The sequence below is a fragment of the Dermacentor andersoni genome, chromosome 4, assembly GCF_023375885.2.
Source record: "Dermacentor andersoni chromosome 4, qqDerAnde1_hic_scaffold, whole genome shotgun sequence".
Taxonomy (NCBI): domain Eukaryota; kingdom Metazoa; phylum Arthropoda; class Arachnida; order Ixodida; family Ixodidae; genus Dermacentor; species Dermacentor andersoni.
This window is the reverse complement of record NC_092817.1, coordinates 153,275,248-153,287,617: the sequence shown is the minus strand read 5'-3', so window position 1 is coordinate 153,287,617 and position 12,370 is coordinate 153,275,248. Positions and strand designations below refer to the sequence as shown.

The 12,370-nt window shown below is 42.7% G+C and overlaps 1 protein-coding gene across 2 annotated transcripts in view; it reads right to left on the bottom strand.

The window, feature by feature from the left end:
* Positions 1-1,159: 1,159 nt before the first annotated feature.
* The window catches only part of LOC126537784 (uncharacterized), a 29,200-nt gene continuing 17,989 nt past the window's right edge, over positions 1,160-12,370 (bottom strand). For both annotated transcript variants that reach the window (XM_055074566.2, XM_055074567.2), the window contains exons 9-12: positions 9,044-9,278; positions 7,725-7,798; positions 4,548-4,691; positions 1,160-1,419 (exon numbers count right to left, since the gene is read on the bottom strand). In XM_055074566.2, the coding sequence (XP_054930541.2) occupies positions 1,250-1,419; positions 4,548-4,691; positions 7,725-7,798; positions 9,044-9,278 (623 nt within the window). In that variant the 3' untranslated portion in view covers positions 1,160-1,249. The remainder of the gene's footprint in view (positions 1,420-4,547; positions 4,692-7,724; positions 7,799-9,043; positions 9,279-12,370) is intronic.

Genomic DNA, 12,370 nt, shown 5'->3' with positions numbered 1-12,370 from the left:
CGCCATTGTTTGGTGGTGATGACGATGGAACTAGCCACCTTGCGACAAGACGCAGGCCCACTTTACCAAACGGGAGCCATAGCCAATCCGTATCCATAATAGGTCACGCAATCGCTGGCACAACGCGGCGACGCAGATTTTCTTTTGTGCTTGTGCGCGCGGCCAGCATGGCGACAAAGCGGAAGTTTCTTTCCTAGGAGGTGAAGGCGTGAATCATCAGCGAGGCTTCGAGCAGCAGAACGAAAGGAAACGTTGCAGCAGAGTTCGGCATCTCCAACAGCATGCCGTCGGCAATTTTGAAGTTGAAGGACGCGATCACCAGAGCTATTTCTGCGGGGGCGTCCGCCAAACGGAAGAAGTTGACTCAAGCTGCACACGAGGATCTTGAAAAGGCATTGTTTACATGGTTCCTTGACATGCGTGCCAAGAAAATGCCAATCAGCGGAAGTGTGCTGCAGCAAAAGGCACTTAACTATGCATGCATGCTCGGCATCGATGATTTTAAGGCAAGCACAGGTTGGCTGACCCACTTCAAGGCCCGACACGACATCATTGCGAAAGTGTTGTGCGGCAAACAAGATGCATCAGCCCCGCCTTGTGCACTGGATGTAATGGACGCTTTTGACGTCATTCTTAATTTCATTGGTGCCCACGATGACGACATCGCAATGCAGCTTCTGACCGAGTGCGAACATCGCACCACGGCGATGATGACCAAAGGACAGAGGCAAACAAAGATGACCCGACTTTTTTCGGAAATGAATGACGTTTTTGAATGTGTAGTCAAATCTGACAGTGTTTAGGGTCAGATCTTGTCACAACGAAAGGTAACCGACTTTTTCCGGAAATAAATGGTTTGTGAGTGTGTAGTCAAATTTGACAGTGTTTTGCGCAAATTTCGCCACAACGAAATTTTTCGCACGTCCCGTGAGTTTCGTTGTAGCGAGGTTCGGCTGTAATTGCATTAATACTGCGGCTCCGTGCATTAATTATCAGGAGCTCAGGTTTTGTCATGGTTTAATGGTTTGCACACAAATTTAAAGTTCAAATTTCAGTTGCACTGAATATTTTGCTGTTCCAAATACCCTTGTGCTGTTTGACCACACTCTCGGCTTCAAATGTGCAATCAGTTGATAGCAAAAGAACAAGCTTGCAACACTAACAGTTAGTGTGTCTTTATCAACAAATAGGCTTACTGCTAAAAGGTCACACCACAATGAAGTGCCAGTCTTCTTCTCAGCTTCTTTTCCTATTTCTTTCCAAAGAATGATAGCAGCGACTGCTGCTTCTTGTCTCCCGATGCCGCTGCCTTCTTTTTCCCAGCTGGTTTCTCTGGGGCAGTCTTTTCTCTCAAGGCCTTGGGAAGAGGATCTTCGTCGTCATCAGACTCGCTCACCAGTTCTTTTACCAGCTTGGTTACTGCATCAGATAAAACGCAAGATATACCATGCTATAATGGTGCCTACCAACACATGGCAATGGATACCTCATTTTTGGAGCTGCGAAAGTGCAGCTCCACTTGAACGTAATGTTCACTGTTCAGAAAAAAGCCTTTCTTAAAATCACAAATACAATAAATATTTCTCAACACAAAACACTGTCACTTTCAACAGATGGCATTTGTTAGAAGCATCATTTACTTGCTGGTATAAAAAAATGTTCAATGTTACTTGATGAAAACAACATTCATGACCTATTGAGTTTGGGGAAGTCATTACCATTCGTTTTGGTACAATGTGTGCAGTATTGACAACACAGCCATATATCGAATAAAGCATTTTGAAACAAGAGATATAAAAGAAAGGTAAATGTGCTTGAAAGCTTGCCTTTAACGAATGTAAATTTCTATATCCTAAAGACACCTCCTTTTTTACCATTAAACCCTGTGATGATACTAATAATAACCCATTGTGTAGTTCCAAACAACTGTCACACCATGCTGCTTTGGGCAACAGAGAAACAGGTACAAAAGTACAGCACTCCTGTATGTGGTGTACTTTTGTATTACAATGTATTACTTGGTGCAGTGTCTGAAGTACCACTTTTCTCCCTTACCATGACCACGTCCCATCGCTCTCGCAGCTTTGTGACATGTTCCCTCGCCTTGCTTCCTCACCAGCAAATAAATGTGCCACTGTGTTAGTACACATATTATTACTGTAAAAAGGGATACTTTTCCTATCTATATGCCTAAAGTAGATACGTGCAGCCATCTATATGACTGCACATAGTGACTTCCCGCGCTGGTGCATTTCCTTCACTGACATAAAAAGTGCCAGCTGTGCGACACAACTATGCTTGCTGCTTGCTCACACGTACATTAAAGTCAAACAGTGACAAAGAGCATGCCTAAAGTCACTGCATTTCTGCCGATCTGCAAACAGCAATGCATAGAGTGAGGGTCTCTGGGTGCAGCTCGGCAAAACAGTACATACCTGTCATGCGCTGCTGGCAGAAATTACCTGTCCCAAATAGCTTTAGAAAAAAAAAACTTAAATGCTCATAGCATACCATGGAAACACTGTCCTGCATTTGTTGAAACAAGAGCCACAGAGTGTTGTGGTAATTATATGACCCACAACAGACAAACAGTCAGAGCCTGCACCCAGTACTACCAGCTTGCAGCTCTGCCTTTTTGTAAAACGTACGTTATCTAAGCGTATACAATCTATGCTCATTACAACAGACCCATGTACAACAAACTTTCGGATATAACGGACCATATTTCAGCCTTAGTTTGTTCTACTTATTTTATTAATGCAACAAAGTTCCCTTTAACGGACTGCGCTACAACGGACCATCAGCTACAGCCGTGGAAATTAGCGGCAATTTTCATCAAAATCCAACGTATAAAATGGAATTTTGTTATGTCAACACGGGCTACCAACTGACTCGTGACGGTCAGCCGACGGTCACGGCTCAATATTTGCATGCGAGGAACGGGAGCAGGTGAGGGAAAGAGGGAGGAAAGTTCAAATCCGATGGCTCCTACAACATGGCACTATTTACTATCCCATTGAGGATGGTATTGCGGCATCATCACATCCCGCTGGATTACACTTCATAGGTCCAGCACACTTCAATGGTATCAGCTGTGCTGCCATTTAGCTGCACTGTGCTTCCAGGCGCATCCCACTGGTGATGACAGCATGTGGTTTCATTTCTAAGGACGGAGTGGTGGTTCCAGCGGATCTCCAAGTAGTTGGGGAGATCGTGAAGAGATGGCGCAAGTGTTGCATGGGGGACTGCATAGTGTAGACTGTAATTGCTGGACGGGGCACGAGGTGGCAGACTCAGACTGGAGGGCGCAGTGTGTGCAGTGTGGAGTGGACAGAGAGACGCCAGCCATGGAGACATAGATGGAGCTCAATAAGTAAGAGTGGAAATCAAAGTGTAGGCTTGTAGCCAATCCTGACAAATTGTTGACTGTCGTCAAGAGCTTCAGCGTAAAGGGAACAGCATAAATGTATAAATGGAACAGAAGACCACCAGCTTTGGAAGGGCACTGCTGAGTCAAGCCCTTCAAATGATGAGGGCAGTGGAATTGACCAAGATGACAAGTCGGTTACCAGTGATCCTGTTATCCTGCATAGCAGCCTGAGCTCACTTCAAGGCTTCAGTGAGTAGCCTTAAGGTTCGTGTGAGGCCCACACCCTGTAAAAAAATTTTTAAATGCAGGCCTTGCACAATTAAATATGGTATTACTTCAGATCGTACGTTTTCCCAATTTGCAAGTTTTTCTTGCTTACTTTCCAAAATGTATGAATGAGGTTCTACTGGACCATATGACTATATATTAGGCAGATGTGAATAGTGGATTTGAGTTCAAAGCAAATTAGAAGCGATGATTTCAGACGAAAATTTTCGAATCCAATATCAAATAGCTGTTGTGCGCAGAAGTGGCTGCAAACTTGTATAATAGGAGCTACTGCATATTAGAATTATTTACTTGTTCTGCCGAAAAATGAGACCAAAATTTAATGCTGTAGAACCTAACTAAATGTCAAAGATGCAAAGAGCATGATGCCTGATGCTGCTGCCTTTGTGCAGGTAGGAAGTTGATAAGAGCACATAAGTAAAACAATGCACAAATGAAAAATGTAGAATATTGCAATGACTAGAGGAAGCGTAAACAGAACACAGTGCTGTACCAATGCTTTTATTCTGATCACACATCTAAGTTACACTTATTAGGCAAACTAGGTGTTCATGCTGTGACCAAAGATGGTGCATGCACAAGGGGCCAAGTACAATGTATACTTGGCCCCGTTACAGTGCCCCGTTCCACTACTTGTGTGCTTCACTGCATAGCAGACATGCTTCACAGCATAACATAACTGTACTGCGGCGAAGCTGTAAACATCACTACACTTGAAAAAGAAACAATTTTTTTTTTCTAAGCGAATAACAAATAGCACAATATTCAAAATAACAATTCGAAAATTTAAATATTCCCACGACACCATCTTCCACGACTGTTGCTAACTGCATAACAGGGCAATACACACTGCGTCGGTTTACGAGGCTGGTGGAGCTTGTGAACTCACCCAGAAATCCCTCCTCGTCCTTGAAAGTCTTCTTCACAGACTTCATTACTCGGCGGCGCTTCTTCTGACCCCCTTGGGTGCCCGAGTCTGGTGAAGACTTTGCTGAAAACTTGTCACCCTCACTCGTGGCCGTACTGGATGTAGCTGGAACAGCATCAATGAAAGCAGTTTACTTTAGGGTACACCACATCTAGAAAGGCTAACTGCCATAATATTTTGCTTCATACAAAAGTTGTTACAGATGCATAGCAGACGTCATCACAGCACTTATGAATAATTCATGACCCTACATTTCCCCAGTTTTCTTCTGTTTATTATTATTAGCATTTTAAAAGACCTTTAGCAGAGAGAACACTCATCAGTACATGGTGCAACACAGATTCGAAGTGAGCCCAACACAGCCATGCTTGCCACAGCAGTCAGAACCACTCGCACCACTGCAGAAGCCATGTTTGCTTACTACGAAAGTAATCAGCACTGGTGTCACCAGAAGAGTGTTGAGTAGTGATTGCATTGCTCAAAATGTAAATGTGTCGACAATGCCCTTCACGGTGCATGTTGACATAGTATACTATACCTCCAGCATATGTAGTGCTGCTAAAATACCAAAAATACCACAGATTTAAAATGGTGACGCATACTCTACATTGTCCTGTACCATTCAAAAGAGCAGCGTAGCTTTTTGTCTTTCTTTATAGCCACCTTCTCAGTTGTGATATAAAAACCAATATTTTCCAGCTATTGTGATGCATCTGCTTGCATTTCAAGTGTAATTTCATGCAGAATTTTGCCAATTTCATTTGGCCACAACACCCATTTTCAGATTGGCTAAAGGAAACGTCACTTTGGATGCAAAAAATGTGCACACAAATTTCATGCAAACATGACTTTTAAACAAGAAGAAAGCCATATATGTCACTTTCATGATATAAAAGAAAAGACAAAAAAGATCGAAAATGCAGAATTCCATATCACAGAATGGAAATGTATTCCCACATAATGTTCATTGTAATCACTCTTGCACAGCTTTTTATCACTATCTATAGACCAAAACATGTTTTCCTCCAGATGGTCCTATGTATTACAGTGAAGATGTTAGCTTCTAGTAGGGCGGTATTTTTCGCAGCGGTGTCCTCACGTAAAAAAAAACAACTTGAGCAATTGTTGCAATACAGTGCATACATGCTTTGGTATTACACATACAACATACACAGCAATCGTTTCAATAAATTACAGGCACTAAACAAGTATCCAAACCATATAATTGATGATAAGGCGCTGCTGCTAACACTGCGAAGCCCGTAGCGCTCTCCACACACCCTTCCCAGTGAAGATTACTGCTGAGCAAGCTGCCGCGGCAACGGCAGCTCAAGATGTGGGAAGTAACGTCACTAGCCTTTCATATATAAAAGAACCAGCCTAGCAACTGATTTATTGTAATTGCAGTGCTGCTATGGGTAGGCAACACATAGGACTCCCGAGGAGCAGCATGAGTACAAGGAGCGGCAAAGGGAGAGGAAACAACAATACGACTAGCAGCAGCGTGCTGCCACTGGTAGTATTGCCATGAAATTCCAGCACAGGGGAAGTCCACATGTCCACATTTTCCTGTGGCTGAATAATGCATCGGAGGAGTAATTGAGCATTAAGGCATTGTATAGCCCCCTTAGCCGTTGTAGTGGTGGTTTTCAATCATTTCGCTGGAAATACAATTTCACTTTTTTTTTAATATTCCATATTTCTCAAATAACTCTTGAAACAGTTGTAAATGAGATGATAGCTCCCACCTCAACTTATCACCTAGCTGTTTGTCCTGTTTTGCACACATTAAGTACCCGGAATACCAAAAACATGATGAAGCTCGATTGCAACTGCCTAAACATGTAATGTAACTTTTATAAATTAGCTTTCATAATGAAAGCAGCGCATCTGTTATTGTCACCAACTTACATAAAAAGTCGCAGTTTTGCCCTGAACGTGAAGCATCAATTGCGTTAGCATATTAGTGGACATTTATATGAAGTAAGGACAGTAGTTTTACGGGCTGTATAAGCTTGTAAACATAGGCATACTAATTAAATTAACAAGCATGATGTCAGGCACACACAAGCAAACATGAACGCATTCACTCGATGGCTGTGGAAATTCACTGTCAGAACGAAGGAGTGAGGTAGTGCAGTAGCAGCAACGAGCAAATTGACTTTCAAGCTGTCTTTCGCATCAGCACGAACTAAGCCATGAAAACACAGCAGACAGCAGACTCTGTCCCCATCGCAGATGGCTTTCAAGATACAGCAGCCCGGGTGGGTGCAAGTGGCTGCCCAGGCCGCCCGGAGTAGAATGTGCCCTCCCTCTCTACCGTACCCCTGGAGCCTTGCGCATGACGGAAGACGGTACACCTCCTCCCTACTTTCCTCCCTTGTGTGCATGAGACTGTGCCATGATGACCAGCTCACCCTCACAAGCTTTCACTTGCACACACAGCAAACGGTGCACGGTGGCGAATTTATCGCCCTTCTACTTCATACAAAACCTCACGGAGACGGTGATGGCAGAAATGTGCCTGGAGTGTCCATACAACTGCTATCGCAATAAAACTTTTTTTGGCGCCATCCTGTGATGGCAATGGCGATGATGCTGGCTGCAATGGTAAGCTGTTGCAAACACTGCAACATCATTTTGGTTTCATATTCAAATGGAATGTGCATGTAATTTTTTACTAATATATTTGAAGAAAAGTGCGCATTTGAGACTGGTAAATGATATACAACAGACGAACATCCATGCCACATCCTAGGTGAAATTTCCAATCCAAGACAAGTCACTTTTACTACAGGTATGTACACGCTGTTTCCAGTTTACCATATAGTAGCCGATTTTTTTAGGCCTTACACTCCTTGAACTTGCACATTATTTTACTGAAGTCATTGCTTTCTCAGACATTTCTTCTGCACCTGCTCTAAACCCTTCGCTCATTACATTTCTCAGTGTCCAAGAATAAATGCAAACAAACTGCATTTGTAACTTTTCATAGGCTAATAAGCAACAAAGCTTCCCATGCTCCTTGCCCAAAAAAAGACCGATAGAAAAACGCATGGTACAATTGTGACTATTCTGTAGCAGCATCTGTCCACTGTTCATCACTTGAAAAAAATAAATAAGACAGATCCCACTTACCACTGCTCTTCAAAATTTCTGAGCTGGCTGGAGTGGTTGACTGTGTCGTTTCGTCGTCCTCATCTTCAGAGTCACTAAAATTATTTTAAAGAAGCAGTTCATCTTATTTGTTGCATGCTGTTGGAGATCAGTATCACATTAAAGAATGTATCTTTGAAACCTATAATGCCCAAGCATGAGTACAGCTAAATCTCGATATAACAAAGTTTTTAACTTTTTATAACTTCTCCACAGAACAGCATATATGTAGGACTTCAATATAAGAAAGTGTGTTTACATACAACTTCAATACCATGAAATTTACAGCCACCATGAAGGAACACCAAGACAATAAATGGAAACTTTTGCAGACAAAGGTGGTCAAATGGTTGAATTGAATTACATGCGGCTGCTTGTGAAGACACCTCTCGAATCGCATGCTGCACGACCACGAGCAACCGTCAAAGCAGGGCAGTGTCATGTTCTATATAAAATACAAGTGCAATGTACGAATGTTTATGTTTTACTGCAATGTATTACACAGTGTGAGCCTTATTTTCCAAATTTCTTGACACTATGAAAAAATATTGATTCTCAAGTTTTTATTCAAAAAAATTTAGATCTTGAGTCAAACTTGAATGTGTTTTCAAGCTCAATATGAAAAACGATGCATGCTCTAAAATATAGAATGTTGTGGAAGAGCTTTATAAGTAGTCCTTTCATTACAATGTCTGTACAGGCTGATTTCCATTAATTCAAGCCTGACAGGAGAGACGAAATTTACCAAATTATCGTTCGGGTCAAATAAAACAACATACAGAAAAAAGGCCAAAACACACCACTGGTTCATTAGGCAGTATATTCCCCAATTCTAACAAGCCCTTAAATCAATGGACACTTTCTATGTGTGCAAAGAAGAAGACTAACATATAAATGACAATAAACCTACTAAATGTAGTAGAAATGTACCACGCACCCGATTTCTTAGCACGAAAAATGGGAAACGTGTGCCAGATATGTGTTGCACAATGGCGGCCGGTTTTCGAAAGTCGACTTTGCCGCACAGTTCCTTTTAAGCAGCTTCGCCGCAATGCTTGCTTCTTACGCGGGGAAGCATACGAACATCGTGAAAACAATTTTGGTACTGCGTCTGGACTACATGGACTATAAAATATTTCACATGAAATCCCCAAAAAGCGAAAATTTGCTAAAGGTGCTTGGCAACAACCATGAAAAAAGTACACTGGAAATGCTGCTAAAACAGCAACACAATGTCACCCGGACTGCGCTAAGCAATCATAAAAACTCATTTAGCGGGGATGAAATTCAAGGCCACACACCTGATGACGTGTCGCCGTGATGGCTTCTTCCTCGTCGCAGAGGACACCTCGGGAGAAGTTGGCGGCTCAGTCTTCACTCGCTTTTTCTCTGGCGTGGCCTTCTCACTCGGACTCTTGTCGACACTCTTCCTCTTCATCGCCTCGCCGCTAGAAGATGCAGCTTTGGGGGCCTTTTTGTTGTCATCTACATTCTTCTTCTCTGGATGTGGTGTCGATTTAGCTGATGTGCTTGCAGCTGAAAGAGGAGGACGCACTCACAGTATGCCACTTGGGGCTCAGCATAAAAAAGGGGCAACAAAACTGAAGTCAGAGATGTTAACAGCATGATAAGATGCGAAATAATATGAAGAAAGAACTAGACCGAAACCATTTATATTTATTTCTGGGCGTTTACATGCCAAAACCCCTATCTGATTATGAGGCACGCCGTAGTGGGCAACTCTGGAATAATTTTGACAACCTGGGGTTGTCCAATGTCCACCTGAATCTAAGGCACAAGAGCGTTATTGAATTTCACCCCCCGTGGTCGAAATCAAACCAATCAAGCTCAGTAGTGCAAAGCCATATCCAAGAACAGGACAGCGTAGAGGGCATCTCCTTACCTCTTCTTATTTCACGTCGTTTCACAGCCTGTTACACCATAATAAGTATGAACCAACTAGCCCAGCAAGTAGTGACAAGAGCTCACAGTTTTCAAATGCTTCTTCCTAAACCTTAATATAATTCAACGGGTGGTACAATCAAGCTTGCTCGAAGGCTAATTAGATACTGTGTCTAAAGAAAAAAAAAGGAAGTCCAAGCAACGCTGCCTAAAAACAAAGAAAGGAGGATGACAAGTGCGGTAAATATACACAAAAGCACATTTACTAAATATGCATAGGATTATGTAAAAACTATGGACGCATAAATACAGTAAAACCTTGCTATAACGAAGTTGAAGAGGCAGCCGCAATTTCATTACATCCACTACTTTGTTAAACAATGGTCCACTTTGATGGCTGACACCGGCTGCCATAAAAGGCAGGGGTAAGTCGATGCAAAAGCCCTCTGCGCACTGCCAACGGCCCGCAAGAGATTGCTTTCTGCCACTTCTTAGTTAAGATTACTTTTTCTAACTGTCAATACTTAATCAACATTTACTGTCAGTATTGTATGCATAGCGTCTTGGGGTTATACTAGCAGAGTGCATCAAGACCTTCAGTTCATACAACGCTTGTCGCAGTACGCAAGCAGAAGCTTATAAACAGCACTGAAAAGCATTTCTTTCCACGCTGGCTTCCAGTGGCACTCAATCGGAAGTTGGCAGCGCTCCGCCGGCACATTCAAGAAATGCTGTTAAGCCAGGCGATTACCAAGGATGTGAGCAGCGGTCGTAACTTATAAAGATCTATTTCACTTTACATTCTCATGTTGCTGCACCGAGTGCCAAATCCCAGCGGTAACCGCAGCACGGCTGTCAGACCCAATCGCGAAGGCTGCAAATACAGTTAAACCTTGATATAATGAACTTCAATATAACGACATTCTCAAAATAACGAAGTAACCATGTATTAAGAACCTCAATATAATGAAGTGTGTTTGAATGAGATTTCAATATAATGAAGTTTCACTTCCACCAGAAAGGAATGCCAAGACAATAAATGGAAACTTCCGCGAATGCAGTTGGTCAAATAACTGAATTACAAGCGGCTGCTTACAAACACACCTCAAATCGCGAGTGGCGTAACGAGAGCGACTGCCAGGAGCCACATCATGTTTCGTATAAAGTCGAAGTGTGATAAGATGCTGTCGCGCCTCGCGCACTTTGTGCTTTAGTTGCGAGTGAAAGTGTACGAGGGAGAGGCAAGAAAGATGGCTTCACAACACCTTCCTGCACTAGCAAAGGGAAAGAGGGGGGGAGGGGAGTGAGCTCGTGGTAATGTGATCAAGCGGAGAGGGGGAGGGGGGGTTGGCTTGCATAGCAATTTCTGACGTGTACCTCAGCCATGGCTGCGCATGGCTGTAAGCGCGGCTGAGCGCAAACGCAGCCGCGTACCCTGCTTTCAAGGTAACTGCCGCATGTGCAAGGAGTGGGTGTGTTGAGATTGCATGGCACCATGAAAACTATCTTCCCACGCGTTTAATGTTAGAGGTTGCGTAATCTCGAGTATCGGTGACTCGTTGGAGCGAGAGGCAGACGAAGCATTCACTCCCTGCTGCCGGAGCTTTTCATGATAGCATCGTCCCAGTGCGGGCAACGCTATCAGCCGAAGGGGCAAAGTGCACGCGGAAGCGCGGCTGGCTTTGCTTAATTCATACCACCTATGTGAAGATATTGTTGAAACGGCATGAAAACGTATCATTCATCGCCGACTCCCAAATTCATCAACAGTATTTTCCTTCAAGTTAGCTTTTTTCGATAGTCCTATAATTCGGAAAATTCTGCAGCCCCTTTCCGTGTAAGAAAAATTGATCGGCGACTGTACTTATTTGCATAAAAGGTCAAATTTCAGTATAACGAAATTTCACTATAACGAAGCAAATTGCCAATTTTACCTACTTTGTTATATCGAGCTTTAGCTTTAATAGAAATTAAAGTGAATTGTTATAAAATGCTGTCCATTAATCTGCCTGCGAACGTGCAGCAGACATACACCTTCCGGACATTTTATAACATCGCATGAACGTCGACAACACGGTTTGTCAGTGCCTTACAATGGCGAGAACCAGCAAGATCTGCAATAGTATGGGCAAGTGCACAAGGTACTTTCCAATGTGAGCATCATCTATATAGGCTGTTCACTTCACAGCTGCAAGCACCCTGCTTTTTTTAACTGTGAAGCCTCGTGGATCACAGACAATCCCTCCTATGTGAAGACAAATATGCCTTGCAAACTTGCTGGCTACAATTTGTAAATTGCCATATGTGCCGTAGTTTAATTTTTTAAACTTAATTAGTAAAATTCTGTTAATTATCTCAATTATGCTTTTAAATTTCTCGTGCAAATAATGTCCACCTACCTCATCAGTAATCCAGTTCAGCCACAGATGATTCAAAAACATTTTTGGCAATCTTCACAAGAACACGCGGTACTATATAGTCACAAGCACAATTTTCTCAATGATATCGGGAACTTTACATGCTTACATATATTTTTCCATATCTGATTCCCTCTCAGATTGCAGCAGTTCAAAGAAATTGCTAAGCTGATGCTTTTCTAAATTTTTACTGCAATATGTTTTTTTTTTTAGCAGTCAACTACCACCATGGATGCTGCCAAAATCTGTGACCTGAAAGATAACCGAGTTAGAATTTAAGTGGTATCACCACCTGTCTGTCACTTCCGA